This window comes from Jaculus jaculus, chromosome 11 (genome assembly GCF_020740685.1).
Source record: "Jaculus jaculus isolate mJacJac1 chromosome 11, mJacJac1.mat.Y.cur, whole genome shotgun sequence".
NCBI classification, from domain to species: domain Eukaryota; kingdom Metazoa; phylum Chordata; class Mammalia; order Rodentia; family Dipodidae; genus Jaculus; species Jaculus jaculus.
In genome coordinates this window covers 48,363,024-48,380,096 of record NC_059112.1, presented here as the reverse complement: position 1 = coordinate 48,380,096, position 17,073 = coordinate 48,363,024, and the positions used below count along the sequence as shown (strand labels likewise).

Sequence of the window (17,073 nt, the reverse complement as noted above, 5' to 3'; positions counted from 1 at the left end):
CCCTGGTACATGGTTCCAAAGGGATGTGCTGTCCCATCCCCTTGCCCCTCAGCATATCACAACCACCAGGCATTCCCATTCTCCCACGCTACACAGCCCAGACACAACACTAGTTTTCTTTGTCCCATTCTCCCCTACCCCCATCCCCTCAGACCACCTGACCATGCAGTCCCATGTTCCAAACCATGGAACAATAAGCCCCTTCATCAGGTCCCTGAGCCCCACCAGAGCCTCATGGGCTCCTTTCCCCTGAAAAGGCGTACCCTATTGCAATCAGAAGCCAAGTGGAAGAAAACATAAAGGAATAATTACAGAAGACACTTCAAGAGTAGACTACAGCTTCCTCCTAAATTAAATAAGATTCCTACAGTGATGGGCAGACCACAGCACAAAAGGAATAACATGAAAAATCAAGTGCAAGTAAGTACAAGATTTTCCTACCCCACAATGGCTGTCTCTAATCAAAACATAGAAGAGAAAATAGGAACAGAACCCCAAAATGAATATACAAGCTATGCATCCCTGACCAAGCAAATAGCAGAACTTGCAGAAAATCAACAAAGTACCAATAATTGTATGAATGCTGTCCTCACTAGATTGGACTTAATAGAAAAGTACCAAGAAGGGTTCCAAAGACAGGTAAATGATCTGAAGGAGAGTGAAAAAGCAAAACAAAACAAAACTGGACTTCAACAACCAGCTGGCTAAGTTCAATGAAGACATAAAGAAATGCAAGGATGAATTCCAAGAAGCATTATAGAAATCAGAAAATGATGTGAAAAGGGAACTTGACAGAAGGATGGAAATTATACATAACACAGCAGTAGAAAATACAAACCAAATTGAACAAGCCCAAAACTCTACAGAAGCTCTCAAGAATACAGTCAATCATGTGGAGGCTAGAAACTCAGAACTGCAAGACAAAACAGAAGAAACAGTTCATGAGTCCAAAAGATTCAATGAGTTCAAAAATTTTTGTGAACAGAACATGAGGGAACTGTGGGATACTCTTAAATGTCCCAACATTCAGATCCTGGGAATACCAGAAGTGGAAGAAACTCAGACCAAAGGCATGGAGAACTTATTCAGCAAAATTATTGAAGAAAACTTTCCCACTCTCTCCAAAGAAAAGTCCCATCAAGTTATAAGAAGCTGACAGAACTCCAAACAGGTTGGGCCAAAGGAGAAATTCTCCAAGACATATAGACTCTAAATCAATGCACAAAAATCAGCAGCCTTTCCATATGCAAAAGACATACATACAGAGAAAGAAATAAACAATATTGTCCCATTTTCAACAGCAACAACAAAAGAATACCTTGGAATAACATTAACCTGGAAGAAATTGAGGGGGACTTGAGAAAATGGAAAGATCTCCCATGGTCCTGGATAGGCAGAATTAACACTGTGAAAATGGCAATCTTACCAAAGGCAATATAAAGATTTGATGCAATACCAATAAAAATCCAAGCATTTTTCTTCACAGATATAGAAAAAAATGATCTCAAAATTCATAAGGAATGGCAGAACACCTCTGCTATCCAAGCATATCCTCAGCAAAAGAAGCACCTCTGGAGGCATCACCATACCTGATCTGATCTATAGCTATATTACAAAGCCACAGTAATAATAAAAAAAATCAAGGTACTGGCATAAAAGTAGGATTATACCAATGGAACAGAATCGAGGAACTGGACTTTGGGTCAAGTAACTACAGCTACTTGATATTTGACAAAGGCCCTAACACTGTAGGCTGTAAAAAAGACAGCATCTTTAACAAATGGTGCTGGACAAACTGGATAGCCATATGCATGAAAATGAAATGATCCACACATCTCACTTGCACAAAAATCAAGTCAAAATGCATCAAAGACCACAATGTAAGACTGGAAATTCTGCTAATACTGGAAGAAAAAATAGGAGGAACTTTCCATGATATAGGACTGGGAAAAGACTTCCTGAATAAATCCCCAGTAGTTGACAGAAGGAACTTAAACAATCACTCAGCCATTGGGATCTCATGAAGCTGAAAAGTTTCTTCACAGACAAACATGCTATAAACAGAGCCAATAGATTACCCACAGAATGGGAGAAAAATTTTGCTGGCTATACAACTGACAGAAGCCTCATTTCTAGAATCTTCAAGGAACTCAAAAATCTAAACAATAGAAAATCAAATAATGCACTCACAAAGTGGAGCAGACAACTAAATAGGGAGTTCTCAGAAGAAGAAATACAAATGCAAACACACACTTAAGAAAATGCTTATTATCCCTAATCATCAGAGCAATGCAGATTAAAAACAACTATGAGATTCCACCTTACTCCAGTAAGGATACCAAACATTAAAAATTCTAATGAAAACAAATGCTGGCAAGAATGTGGAGAAATAGGAAGCCTTATCCACTGTTGGTGGGAATGTAGGATGGCACAACCAAGCAATGTGGAGACTCCTATAAAGGTTGACTATAGAGTTACCAACAGACCCCGTTATTCCATTACTGGGCATTTACCCTAAAAGCTCCATGCCTCGGTTCACATAGATTTGCTTAACCATGTTTACAGCTGCTCAATTCATAATAGTTAAGAGCTATAACCAACCCAGATGTCCATCATTAGATCAGTGGATAACGAAGATGTGGTATATCTACATGATGGAATTGTACACAGCAGTAAGGAAAAATGACACAATGAAATTTGAAAAATATTGGTTGAACTTGGAAGAGATCATTCTTAGAAAACTCACCCAATCACAGAAAAATAGTCATCACATGGTCTCAATCATCTGTAGCTCCTAACCTGAATATGCCCAAGATGCTGACATACCTAATAAGCATCTTGAGGACCAGACAATAGGGAGGGAGGGTGGGGTGGGAGGGGAGGGAAAAGTTGGGGAGGACACAAAACTGGACCCAAATGGCAATGGTACCATAAAATTCTACATCCTAAAAGACAGACTAAACAGTTGAACCTTCATTATGTCCTTAGAGGGAACACCTCAACCAGAGGGCCCTGGAAAGGGTGTGATGAAGACTAACCTTTATCTTCTCCTGTTTCTCTCTCCCTCTTTCTCTCCCTCTTCTCTTTATTATTTTATATCACCTATCTTTTTTTTTCTCCTTTCATTTCCTTGGTGATGTCCTGTAACTCTGAGTCCCAGCATGTGGTTAACATTCATAATGAGCTTTTGATCAGAGAGACTGTTTCCCAAAAGAAGACAGGTTTCTGATGACCAACATCTGTCCAAGAAACTCGTGGTCTAAGCTACTCAGCAGCAAACAACCTGATGTGATGCTCACACAAGTGCAATAGTGACACACAGCCATGGTGTGTAACCAGCTGCTCTTGATTTGGCTAATGGATCTGTTCAGTGGAATGGAACACATAGCTGGTTCTGAGAAACAAGTCAGAACCATACCTAAAAAAACACCTGCTCTCCATTATCAAGCTGCCACCAATCGTGGGCTTCAAGAGGGCCTACACCTATTAAGTTCTCTCTAAAATAATAATGGTTATCCCAATTATGTGGTGCTGACTTCACTCTCTGTTGGAGAATTTGCTTCTCTTTTTCAGATGGATGCAGATCCTGAGGAGAGAATCAGCCCATCACACCTCACTATGGCCCCAGCTGAAATCATATAGTAATTGGGGAAATGAGAAAGAGTGCTGTTTTCTTGGTGAACTTGGTACCAGCACAAGGAGATAGACACAGAAAAACCTCAACTCCTACCAAACCAGATAACTAGAGACACAGAGGCTCCCAAGACCTTATAACTGAAGTAGACCTAAAATGAACCCAATATGGCTCAGGGGAATTCAAAGAAGAGGGGGAAGAAAGATTGTTAGAGCCATATGTTGGGACATTATTCATATAGACTTTGCCTCTTACCCATAACTGATGGCTAACACCTCCAATGCATAACCCACATTACCCAATGAGGAGGGTCTCTGTGGAGGTGGGAGGACAGGAAGGAGGGTAATGATGGTGCCAACATGGCTGTATACACACTGTGTACATAACTAATAACAATAACAATAAAATAAAATAAAAACAATAGCAGCAAAAAAGAAAAGAAAATCTTTACAAACAGAATTCAAAAACACATCAAAAGCATTATCCATCTTGATCAAGTAGACTTCTTCAACACATGGAAATTGGTTAACATAATTTACCACATAAATAAAATTAATCACAAGAGCCATATGATCATCTCAATAGATGCAGAGAAGGTCTTTAACAAAATACAACATCACTTCATAATCAAAACATTGGAGAGAATAGGCATGGAAGGTGTATATCTCACCTCAATAAAGGCTATATACAAAGTATCTAAAGCCCAAATAATACTTAATGGGAAAAGACACAAGGAGTTCCCATTGAGATCAGTAATAAAACAGGGGTGCCCACTCTCACCACTGCTCTTCAACATAGTACTAGAATTACTAGTCCAAGCAAGAAGACAGGAGAAAGATATAAAAGGGATACAAATTGCAAAGTAAGAAGTCAAATTATCCCTATTTGCAGTGACATGATCCTATATGTAACTGACCTGAAAGACTCCACCTCAAAACTTCTAAAGGTGATGAACTCCAGCAAAGTGGCAGGATACAAAATCAACAGAGAAAAATCAGCAGCTGTTCTATATGCAAAGGACAAATCTAAAGAGAAAGAAAGCTGTCCCGTTTCCTTCCTTCCTTCCTTCCTTCCTTCCTTCCTTCCTTCCTTCCTTCCTTCCTTCCTTCCTTTCTTTCTTTCTTTTTTTTGGGGGGGGTTTCGAGGCAGGGTCTCACTCTGGTCCAGGCTGACCTGGAATTAACTCTGTAGTCTCAGGGTGGCCTTGAACTCACGGCAATCCTCCTACCTCTGCCTCCCGAGTGCTGGGATTAAAGGCATGTGCCACCATGCCCGGCTCCCATTTTCAATAGCTGCAAAAAATAAAAATCAATTTCCTTGGAATAACACTGACTAAAAAGGTGAAAGACTAATGTCATGAAACCATACAAACACTCAAAAAAGAAACTGAGGAGAACTTGAGAAGATGGAAAGACCTCCCATGCTCCTAGATAGGAAGAATTAATATTGTGAAAAATGGCAATTCTACCAAAAGCAATATGCAGGTTTAATGAAATATGAATAAAAATTCTAGCATTATTCTTCACAAAGATAGAAAAATATGATCTCCAAATTCATATGGAATGGCAGCAGGCCTCAGATATCCAAAAATATCCTCGGCAAAAAAACACCTCTGGAAGTATCACTACAACTGATATAAAGCTATTCTACAAATCCATAGTAATAAAACAGCATGTTACTGGAATAAAAACAGACATAGACCAATGGAACATAACTGAAGATCCAGTCCTTGGGTCAAATAATTATAGCTGCTTGATCTTTGACAAAGGAGCCAATGATGTACATTGGTGAAAAGACAGCATCTTTATGAAATCGTGCTGGAATATTTGGATAAACACATGTAGAAATATGAAACTAGACCAACTCATCTCACTAAACACAAAATTCAACTCCAAGTGGATTGAAGACCTCAATATAAGACCTGAAACTCTTCTTTTACTGAAATTAAAAATAGGAGGAGCTCCCCATTATATAGGAATGGGGAAAGACTTCCTAAACAATACCCCGGAAGCCTAGGAAATTAAACAATCACTCAACTAGTGGAATCTCATGAAAATAGAAAGCTTCTACACCTTCAAACATACCATAAGCACAGTCAACAGATTACCCATTAAATGGGAGAAAATCTTTGCCAGCTATCCCACTGAAATAACCCTAATATCTAGAAACCTCAACGAACTAAAAAAAACTAAGCCGTAAAAACTCAAACAACCCACTCAAAAATGGGGAGATTACTGAATAGCGAGTTCTCAGAGGAAGGAATACACATGGCTCATACACACTTAAGGGAATGTTCAACCTCCTTAACCATCAGGGTTAAAGCATTAAAGCAATGATGAGAATCCAACTTACTCCATTCAGGATGGCAATCATTAAAAAATCAAATGACAATAAATGTTGGCAAAAATGTGGGGAAAGAGGCACCCTCATTCACTGTTGGTAGGAATGCAAACTTGTACAACCATTATGGAAATCAATATGGAGACTCCTGAAGAAGATAAAAATAGAACTACCAACAGACCTAGTCATTTCCCTACTGGGCATCTACTTTAAAGGCTCCATGATTCACTGCACAGATATTTGCTCAACCATGTTTATATCTGCTCAATTCATAATAGCTAAGAACTGGAATCAACCAAGGAACCCATCATTGGATAAATGGATAATGAAGATGTAGTACATTTATACAATGGAACTCTACTCAGCTGTAAGAGAAAATGAAATAATGAAACTTGTAGGAAAATGGGCAGACTTGGAGCAGATCATACTCAGTGAATTCACATAATCACAGAAAGACAAATGCCAGATGTTCTCACTCCTCTGTGGTTCCTAACCTGGAACAAATTAAGTTGCTTCCGTACCTGAAGGGCAACTTAGGCCCAGACAATAGGAATGGAAGGGTCTGGGGGGAAGGCACAGGGATGTTGGGGGGAAATAAACACAAAAAAACCCCAAAATGAACTGGTGCCATAGAAACCATTCTCCTTGAAAATAGACTAAAAGATTCAACCCTCAACAGAAATATGGGGGGGGGGATCATATGGAAAGAAGGGCCTTGGAGAGGGTGGGATGAGCCTAGTCCTAAAATATTTGGCTCTGGCATGTAACTCCCAATACCAGAAATTGATTGCTGTACACATTGAGCTGTTGATCGGATAGACCTATAAGGTCCCCAAGACAAGACCGGCTTCTGTAAAAGCACTTGATTATCCACCTGAGGTAAAAGGTAAGACCATATTGCTGAAGACACCATATGCTGCTGACACAGAACACCAAGAGATCTATCTAGAATCTGTAAGGGAGCAAGTCCCCAAATGGTTAATCCGTTTAGTGCTGAAAAGTGCTACTTGAGATTCTAGGTGAAAGTATCCAATAATGGTGTGAGGAAGCAGGAATCAAAGGTACTCAGAAGCAAGCAGCCTGACAAGATGTATATACCAGTGCAACGGTGACACACAGCCTAGGTGGGAACCAATGGCTTTCTGATTGGCTAAGAGATCTGCCCATTGGAAAGGAAGAGGCCAGTATCCTATGGAGATCAAGATTGTGATCTCCCAACAACAAGCTCCCACTAATCTTTGGCCAATAGAGGGACTACTTCCATCAAAATTTCCCTAAATTAACAATGCTTATCCCATTTAACCTATGCTAACTTCATTCTCCATTGCAGAAACCATTTTGTTTTTTCACAAGGTAGTGAGACCTGAGGGGATAAACCACCTCTCACATTTCAGCCTAGGGCCAGGTGAAACGACAGAGGAATTGGGGAGATGAGCAAGAGTGATGATTTCATGGTGAGCCTGATAATTGGTGCCAGCATGAAGAAGACAGATGCAGAGAATACTCAACACATACCAAAGTAGAAATTTAGAAGTTTCTGAGAACTTTTCACTGAAGTAGACTTAAAACATACCCACCATGGCTCAGGGAATTTTGCAGAAGAGAAGGTGGAAACACTGTAAGAGCCACAGGTTGGGACATAATGCCCAGAGGCATTGCCTCCCTCCAAGAACTGACTGCTGCTCCCACAGTACATAACCCACCACCCCATGGGGAACTCCAGCAACCCCACTAAGGAGGACCATCAGTGGAATGGCAGCAGGGAAGAGGGAAAGATGGTACCAACAAGTGATGTGTCCATACAAAGTATATTCATAATAATGAAAAAAGGAAAAAAAGAGCACATGCAGATAAGTAAGAGCAGTATAGCCCCAGTGGACCAGATTCTGGTCGCCAGTTTTGCCACTTCCTTGCTGGCCAGTCACTGCTCTCTCTCCGCCCTTTTCTTCATGTGCAAAAATTAATTAGAACAAGGATCACCTGTGTGGTTGCTGTGGGTACTGAACACAACAGAAAAAAAGCAGTGTAGTGAACAGCAGGGGCGGACAGGACAGTTTGTCCAGTAAACCTCCCACTTCCTATGTCGCCATACCTTGAGCTCCTGGGCTTTGGCCTTTTCAAGCATGTGCAGGGCTCGCTGGTGGACAGCTTCAAGGTGGGCCTTGGTAGCCTGGCTCTGCTGCAGGCTCTCATGGAGCTCATGCTGTAGCTTCTCCCTCTCATGTTCTGACAGCTGTTTCAGTGCCTGCATGTCTTCCCTGTAGTCATGGGCACACTGCTCCAGAGCCTGCTGCAGCTGGGAGACCTGTAGGAACAAGCATTCGGCCTCAGCAAGACTCCTACCGTCCCTAAGAATGTTTCCTTAAGTGCAGGTTTTCCTAGGACCATCAGAACCTTCTCCACCTATGGGGCTCTCAGGTGGTAGAAGGTGCAGCTATGGAAAAGCTGGGGCAGCAGGTGCTCAGAGGCCTCCTCAAGTAGAGCTAAGAATGGCAGGAAAGAGACAAACCCTGGCTGGGTCACAAATTCCCGGACAAATTAAGAGGAGACCAGAACACCTTGCAGAGGTCTGCATGGCAGCCTCCCTCACCTTAGACCCAGTTCCTTGCTGAGGCCTTTTCTGAGCCCAGTTGAGCACTATCTCCCAGTCCCCATCACCACCCACCCTCTCTATCCTGCTCCATTTGTCTCCCATCCTGAAACTCTTCTAACTTGCTGTGCAATTCACTTTGTCCTTACCTCTTCTGCTAAAATACACTGTCCCTCTGTATCTGTGAAGGGCTGGTTCTATGACCATGTACATTGTGGTAGTATTTGAAAATAACCTATGTATGTCTTCCAAGATATGTTAAAACAAAAACATCTCTATGTTACTTATAATACCTCATGAACTATACATGCTATGTAAACAGTTAGCACTTTGTTTAGGAAAACAATATGCACGTGTTCAGTAAAGATGCATCTTCCTCCAAATATATTCAATCTGTAGTTGGTTGAATGAACCTATATGGAAACAAAGGATCCAAAGAGCTGACTGACTGCTCCACCTCTGCTGCTTCTACACATCTTTGTGTGTAAACATACAGATAACTATATCCCTTACATATAAAATATAAGGGATTTTATCTAGTTTATTAATTGACAGGAAGCATGAAATGGATAAGCAAAACCAAGAAGCTCAGCTTGCCCTGGATCAACAGTGCCTTCCCCAGCTTGCCCTGGACCAATAGTGTCTTCCCCAGTTTGGACCTAACCAGGTCCTGTGTACTTCTCCAAGGCAGTCTGTAGGAGGAGACATGGCTTCACTCTGCAACATGTGAGGCACATGCTGACCAGCAACATTCTTCTACCTGGTTTTGCAGCCTGGTCTTCTGGCTTTGCCAGTCCTCCTGTAGCTGTTGGATCTCTGGTGCTTTCTGCTTCAGCACAGAGCCCAGGGGATACTGCAGGTCACTTTTTTTCTTGGGTTCTTCAATCCTTTGAAGATAAGAATACTCTAATCACTAAAGATTCTAGGTCTGAGAACAATATGCTAGTTCTCCTTATGAGCCCCAGGGATGTAGGGGCTCATTTCCTATTTTAGAAATGCTTTATTGAGGGTTGGAGAGATGGTTTAGCCATTCAGATGCTTGCCTGCAAATCCAAAAGACCCAGGATCAATTCCCCAGTACCCACATAAAATCAGATGCACAAGGTGGTGGACACATCTGGAGTTTGTTTGCAGTGGCTAGAGGTCCTGGCATGCCCACTCTCTCTGTCTCTTTCTGTCTGTCTCTCTCTCCCTCTCTCTCTCTCTCTAATAACTACATATTTTAAAACATGCTTTATTGAGTTAAAAACATTACATAGAGCAAAATGCAAGTGTCTAGTTCTGTGATATTTGACAAATATATACAACCTTCAGATCAACATCTCTATCAAAATATGCAACATTTCCATGAGTCCCAAATTCTGGAAAAGCGTAAGAAGCAATGGTGTTAGCTCTTCCTTAAAAGTCTGGTAAAAATCAGCAGTGAATCCATCTGGGCCTGGGTTATTTTTAGTTGGGAGATTATTGATAACTGTTTGGATTTCCATGCTTGTTATACGTCTATTTAAGTTACTAATCTCATCTTGATTTAATTTATGTAGGCCATATAAATCAAGGAAATCATCCATTTCTTTAAGATTTTCATACTTTGTGGAGTATATGCTTTTATAGTATGTCCCTAAGATTTTTTTTAATTTCTCTGGAATCTGTTGTGATGTTACCTTTTTCATCTCTGATTTTTATTAATTTGTGTCTCTTCTCTCTTTCTTTTGGTCAGATTTGCTAAGTATTTATCAATCTTGTTTATCCTTTCAAAGAACCAACTCTTTGTTTCATTAATTCTTTGGATTTTTTTTTTGTTTCCATTTCATTAATTTCTGCCCTAGTATTTATTATTTCTTCCCATCTACTGATTTTTGGTTTGCCTTGTTCTTCTTTATCCAAGGCTTTAAGGTGAAGCATTAGGTCATTTGCTTGCAACCTTTCTAATTTCTTAATATAGGCACTTAAGGCTATAAATTTACCTCTTAGAACTGCCTTCAATGTATCCCAGAGATTTTGGTATGTTGTGTTCTCATTATCATTTGACTCTATAATTTTTTGATTTCCTTCTTGATTTCTTCATTCACCCATTCATCATTTAGTAGTGTATTGTTTAGTTTCCATGATTTTGTGTATTCCCTATAGCCTTTCTTGCTACTAATTCGTAGTTTAATTCCATTGTGGTCAGACAGAATGCAAGGAATTATTTCAATTTTCCTGAATTTTTTAAGATTTGCTTTGTGTCTTAATATATGGTCTATTTTAGAGAATGTTCCATGTGCTGCTGAAAAGAATGTATATTCTGCAGCCTTTGGATGAAATGTCCTGCATATATCAGTTAGGCCCATTCCTTCTGTGACCTCATTTAGTCCAGATGCCTCTGTTTATTTTTTTCCTTGGATGACCTGTCAATTGATGATAGTGGGGTGTTAAAGTCACCCACCACCACTGTGTTTGTTGTTACCTGTGACCTTAGTTCTAATAGTGTTTGTTTGATGAATTTGGGAGCTCCCATGTTAGGTGCATATATGTTTAGGATTGTAATGTCCTCCTGTTGGAGTGTGCCCTTAATCAATATAAAGTGACCTTCCTTATCTTTCTTTTCTTTTCTTTTCTTTTCTTTTCTTTTCTTTTCTTTTCTTTTCTTTCTTTCTTTTCTTTTTTTTTTTTTTTTTGGTTTTTCGAGGTAGGGTCTCACTCTGGTCCAGGCTTCCTTATCTTTCTTGACTAACGTTGGACTAAAGTCTACCTTGTCAGAAATTAGGATAGTAACCCCTGCTTGTTTTCTAGGCCCATTTACTTGAAATCCCGTCTTCCAACTTTTCACCCTAAGATAATGTCTATCCTTCGTAGAAAGGTGAGTTTCTTGGAGACAACAAATTGTAGGATCCTGCTTTGTAACCCAGTCTGCAAACCTGTCTTTTGGTTGGGGCTTTGAGGCTGTTGATATTAAGAGATATTATGGAAAGGTGTGTATTTATGTTTGCCATTTTTTGGGGGGTTCCAGTTCTACCTTTGCTCTCTTGTTTTAACTAGTATTTGAGTATTGCTTGTTTTTTTCCAGGTTCCTTATGTGTGCGCTTTTCCTTTTCTTCAGCATGAAGGATTCTATCAAGTATTTTCTGTAGAGCTGGTTTTGTCTTCAAATACTCCTTTAACCTGCTTTTGTCATGGAATGTCCTCATTTCTCCGTCTATTTGAATGGATAGCTTTGTAGGATAAAGTAACCTTGGTTGACTGTTGTTATCTTTCAGAACTTGGAATATATCACTCCAAGCCCTTCTGGCTTTTAAAGTTTGTGTTGAATAATCTGCTGTAATCCTGATGGGCTTGCCTTTGTAGGTAACTTAATTTTTCTTTCCTAACTGCTTTCAATAGTTTTTTCTTTGGTTTGTGTGTTTTGTAGTTTGATTATGATATGGCGAGGAGAGGTTCTTTCCAGTTTTTGTCTGGCTGGGGTTCTAAATACTTCCTGTATCTGCATTGGCACCTCTTTCCCAATTTGGGGGAAGTTTTCTTCTATGATTTTGTTGAAGATGCCTACTATGCCTTTGGAGTGAAATTCTTCTCCTTCTACTATGCCCTGAATTCTTATATTTGATTGTCTTCTAGCTTAGATATTCTGTCCTCTCCATCCATTTTACTGGTGAGATTTTCTACTGTTTTTTACTTAATTAACTGTGTTTTTCATTGCTAATAATTCTGTCTGATTTTTCTTTATTATTTCTATTTCCTTATTTATGTCTTGTATTGCCATCTTTAATTCATTAAATTGGTGTCCTGCGTCTTCTTTGATTCCTTTGATTTCCTCTTTTATTTCTTCTTTGATTCCTTTCATTTCTTCTTTGACTTCTTTGAACATATTTACAAACACTTTTTTGAAATCTTCCTCAGGCATTTCCTTTAATTCGTTCTCACTAGAGGCCATTTCTGATGCAGTAATACTTTTAGGTGGATTTATATTGTCTTGCTTTTTAGTGTTTCTTGTGTTATAATGTATATGTTTTTGCATCTTGGATTAAGTTAATGCTTGGATTTTCTAGCTACCTGGGTATCTTAGCTGTATCAATTGATTTGAGGCTATATATCTTCAGGGTAGGAGCTTAAAGTGTTAGGTGTGGCTCTGAAGACTCTCAGAGTATCTACAAAGGTGTTGGTAGGGGTTGAGTTTCCCTGCTATGTGAGTATTCAAGTAGGCTGAGTGGAATGAAATACAGGTACATTCTAAAATTTAACTAAACACTGTACACATTCAATCAAAAACAGTACTGAGTATTTATGCAAGAGTAGTTATTATAACAACCAGATCCTCTATCAACAAAAACATTAAGATTTCTGGTCTGTTGAGGGATCCAAGTCAGCTTGTGATCAAGTGAGACACTTCCCTGGTACAGTCCCAGTTACCTATTTTTTTTAAAATTTTTATTAGATTTTCCATGATTATAAAAAAAATCCCATGGTAATTCCCTCCCCCCTTGCCCCACACTTTCCCTTTTGAAATTCCATTCTCCATCATATTTCCTCCCCATCACAATCATTATACTTACATATATACAATATCAACTTATTAAGTATCCTCCTCCCTTCCTTTCTCTTCCTTTTATGTCTCCTTTTTATAAAAAAAAAAATTAATTATTTATTTATTTATTTGAGAGTGACAGACACAGAGAGAAAGACAGATAGAGGGAGAGAGAGAGAATGGGCGTGCCAGGGCGTCCAGCCTCTGCAAACGAACTCCAGATGCGTGCGTCCTCTTGTGCATCTGGCTAACGTGGGACCTGGGGAACCGAGCCTCGAACCGGGGTCCTTAGGCTTCACAGGCAAGTGCTTAACCGCTAAGCCATCTCTCCAGCTCTTATGTCTCCTTTTTAACTTACTGGCCTCTGCTACTAAGTATATTCATTCTCACTGAGAAGCCCAATCATCTGTAGCTAGTATCCAAATATGAGAGAGAACATGTGGTGCTTGGCTTTGTGGGCCTGGGTCTCCTCACTTAGTATAATCCTTTCCAGGTCCATCCATCTTTCTGCAAGTTTCATAACTTCATTTTTCTTTACCGCTGAGTAGAACTCCATTGTATAAATATGCCACATCTTCATTATCCACTCATCAGTTGAGGGACATTTAGGCTAGTTCCATTTCCCAGCTATTATAAATTGAGCAGAAATAAACATGGTTGAGCACGTACTTCTAAGGAAATGAGATGAGTCGTTTGGATATATGCCTAGGAGTGCTATAGCTGGGTCATATGGAAGATCAATCTTTAGCTGTTTTAGGAAGCTCCACACTGATTTCCACAAAGGCTGGACCAGATTGCATTCCCACCAGCAGTGTAGAAGGGTTCCTCTTTTTCCACATCTCCGCCAACATTTATGATCATTTGTTTTCATGATGGTGGCCAATCTGACAGGAGTGAGATGGAATCTCAATGTAGTTTTAATCTGCATTTCCCTGATGGCTAGTGAGGTAGAACATTCTTTTAGATGCTTATATGCCATTCGTATTTTTTTCCTTTCAGAATGCTCTATTTAGTTCCATAGCCCATTTTTGATTGGCTTGTTTGATTCCTTCTTATTTAACTTTTTACGTACTTTGTATATCCTAGATATTAATCCTCTATCAGATATATAGCTGGCAAAGACTTTTTCCCATTCTGTAAGTTGCCTCTTTGCTTTTTTCAGTGTGTCCTTTGCAGTGCAAAATCTTTGTAATTTCATGAGGTCCCAGTGATTAATCTGGGGTTTTATTGCCTGAGCAATTGGGGTTGTATTCAGAAAGTCTTTGCCAAGACCAATATGTTGAAGGGTTTCCCCTACTTTTTCCTCTAGCAGTTTCAGAGTTTCAGGTCTGATGTTAAGGTCTTTAATCCATTTGGACTTAATTCTTGTGCATGGAGAGAGAGAAGAATCTATTTTCATCCTTCTACAGATATACATCCAGTTTCTCCAACAGCATTTGCTGAAGAGGCTGTCTTTTCTCCAATGAGTATTTTTGGCATTTTTATCGAATATCGGGTGGCTATAGCTACTTGGGCTTACATCTGGGTCCTCTATTCTGTTCCACTGATCTACATGTCTGTTTTTGTGCCAGTACCACACTGTTTTTGTTACTATGGCTCTGTAGTATAGATTAAAATCAGGTATGGTGATACCACCAGCCTTATTTTTGTTGCTCAGTATTTTTTTAGATATTCGAAGTTTTTTGTGATTCCAAATGAATTTTTGGATTGTTTTTTCTATTTCCATGAAGAATGCTTTTGGAATTTTGATAGGGATTGCATAAAATGTATAGATTGCTTTTGGTAAGAATGCCATTTTCACAATATTGATTTTTCCAATCCAGGAACAGGGGATGTTTCTCCACTTTCTAGTGTCTTCTCCAATTTCTTGCTTGAGTGTTTTAAAGTTCTCATTGTAGAGATTCTTTACTTCCTTGGTTAGGTTTATTCCAAGGTACTTTATTTTTTTTTGATGCAATTGTGAGTGGGAGTGATTCTCTGATTTCATCCTCTGTGTGTTTGTTGTTAGCATATATGAAGGCTACTGATTTCTGTGTATTTATTTTGTATCCTCCTACATGGCTGTAGGTTTTGATCAGCTCTAACAGTTTGCTAGTAGAGTCTTTTGGGGCCTTTATGTATAGAATCATGTCATCTGCAAATAATGATAACTTGATCTCTTCCTTTCCAATTTGTATCCCTTTTATGTGTGTCTCTTGCCTTATTGCTATGGCTAAGACTTCCAAAATTATATTAAATAAAAGTGGAGACAATGGACACCCTTGTCTTGTTCCTGCTTTTAGTGGAAAAGCTTCCAGTTTTTCCCCATTTAGTAATATGTTGGCTGTAGGCTTGTCATAAATAGCTTTTATTACATTGAGATAGGTTCCTTCTATTCCCAGTCTCTGTAGGACTTTTATCATGAAGGGATGTTGGATTTTGTCAAATGCTTTCTCTGCGTCTAATGAGATGATCATGTGATTTTTGTCCTTCAACCCATTTATATAATGTATTACATTTATAGATTTGCATATATTGAACCATCCCTGCATCTCTGGGATAAAGCATACTTGGTCAGGGTGAATGATCTTTTTGATATACTCTTGTATTCTGTTTGCCAATATTTTGTTGAGAATTTTTGCATCTATGTTCATGAGGGAGATTGATCTGTAATTTTCTTTTTTTGTTCTATCTTTGCCTTGTTTTGGTATCAGGGTGATGCTGGCTCATAGAAGGAGTTTGGTAGAATTCCTTCTTTTTCTATTTCCTGGAAAAGCTTAAGAAGCAATGGTGTTAGCTCTTCCTTGAAGGTCTGGTAAAATTCAGCAGTGAATCCATGTGGGCTTGGTCTTTTTTTAGTTGGGAGATTATTGATAACTGTTCGGATCTCCATGTTTGTTATAGGTCTATTTAAGTGATTAATCTCATTTTGATTTAATTTAGGTAGGTCATATAAATCAAGGAAATCATCCATTTCTTTCAGATTTTCATACTTTGTGGAGCATATGATTTTATAGTATGTCCCTATGATTTTTTGAATTTCTCAGGAATCTGTTGTGATGTTACCTTTTTCATCTCTGATTTTATTAATTTGTGTCTCTTCTCTCTTTCTTTTGGTCAGATTTGCTAAGTATTTATCAATCTTGTTTATCCTTTCAAAGAACCAACTCCTTGTTTCATTAATTCTTTGGATTTGTTTGTTTGTTTGTTTGTATTTCACTAATTTCTGCCCTAATCTTTCTTATTTCTTCCCACCTACTGATTTTTGTTTGTCTTGTTCTTCTTTTTCCAAGGCTTTAAGGTGAAGCATTAGGTCGTTTACTTGTGACCTTTCTATTTTCTTAATATAGGCACTTAAGGCTATAAATCTACCTCTTAGAACTGCATTCAACGTGTCCCAGAGATTTCGATATGTTGTGTTCTCATTACCATTTGACTCTATAAATTTTTTGATTTCCTTCTTGATTTCTTCATTCACCCATTCATCATTTAGTAGTGTATTGTTTAGTTACCATGATTTTCTGTATGCTCTATAGCCTTTCTCGGTACTGATTTGTAGTTTAATTCCATTGTGGTCAGATAGAATGCAAGGAATTATTTCAATTTTCCTGAATTTTTTAAGATTTGCTTTGTGTCTTAATATATGGTCTATTTTAGAGAATGTTCCATGTGCTGCTGAAAAGAATGTATATTCTGCAGCCTTTGGATGAAATGTCCTGTATATATCTGTTAGGTACAGTCCTTCTATGACCTCATTTAGTCCAGATGCCTCTCTGTTTATTTTTTCCCAGGATGACCTGTCAATTGATGATAGTGGGGTGTTAAAGTCACCCACCACCACTGTGTTTGTTGTTACCTGTGACCTTAGTTCTAATAGTGTTTGTTTGATGAATTTGGGAGCTCCCATGTTAGGTGCATATATGTTTAGGATTGTAATGTCCTCCTGTTGGAGTGTGCCCTTAATCAATATAAAGTGACCTTCCTTATCTTTCTTGACTAACGTTGGACTAAAGTCTATCTTGTCAGATA

The 17,073-nt window shown here is 38.9% G+C and overlaps 1 protein-coding gene across 2 annotated transcripts in view; it reads right to left on the bottom strand.

Annotated features, from left to right (window-relative positions):
- Window positions 1-17,073, bottom strand: part of Fam184b (family with sequence similarity 184 member B) — a 163,052-nt gene that overhangs the window by 29,821 nt on the left and 116,158 nt on the right. For both annotated transcript variants that reach the window (XM_045161804.1, XM_045161806.1), the window contains 2 exons: window positions 9,325-9,451; window positions 8,067-8,279 (listed from right to left, as the gene is read on the bottom strand). In XM_045161804.1, coding sequence (XP_045017739.1) covers window positions 8,067-8,279; window positions 9,325-9,451 — 340 coding nt within the window. The remainder of the gene's footprint in view (window positions 1-8,066; window positions 8,280-9,324; window positions 9,452-17,073) is intronic.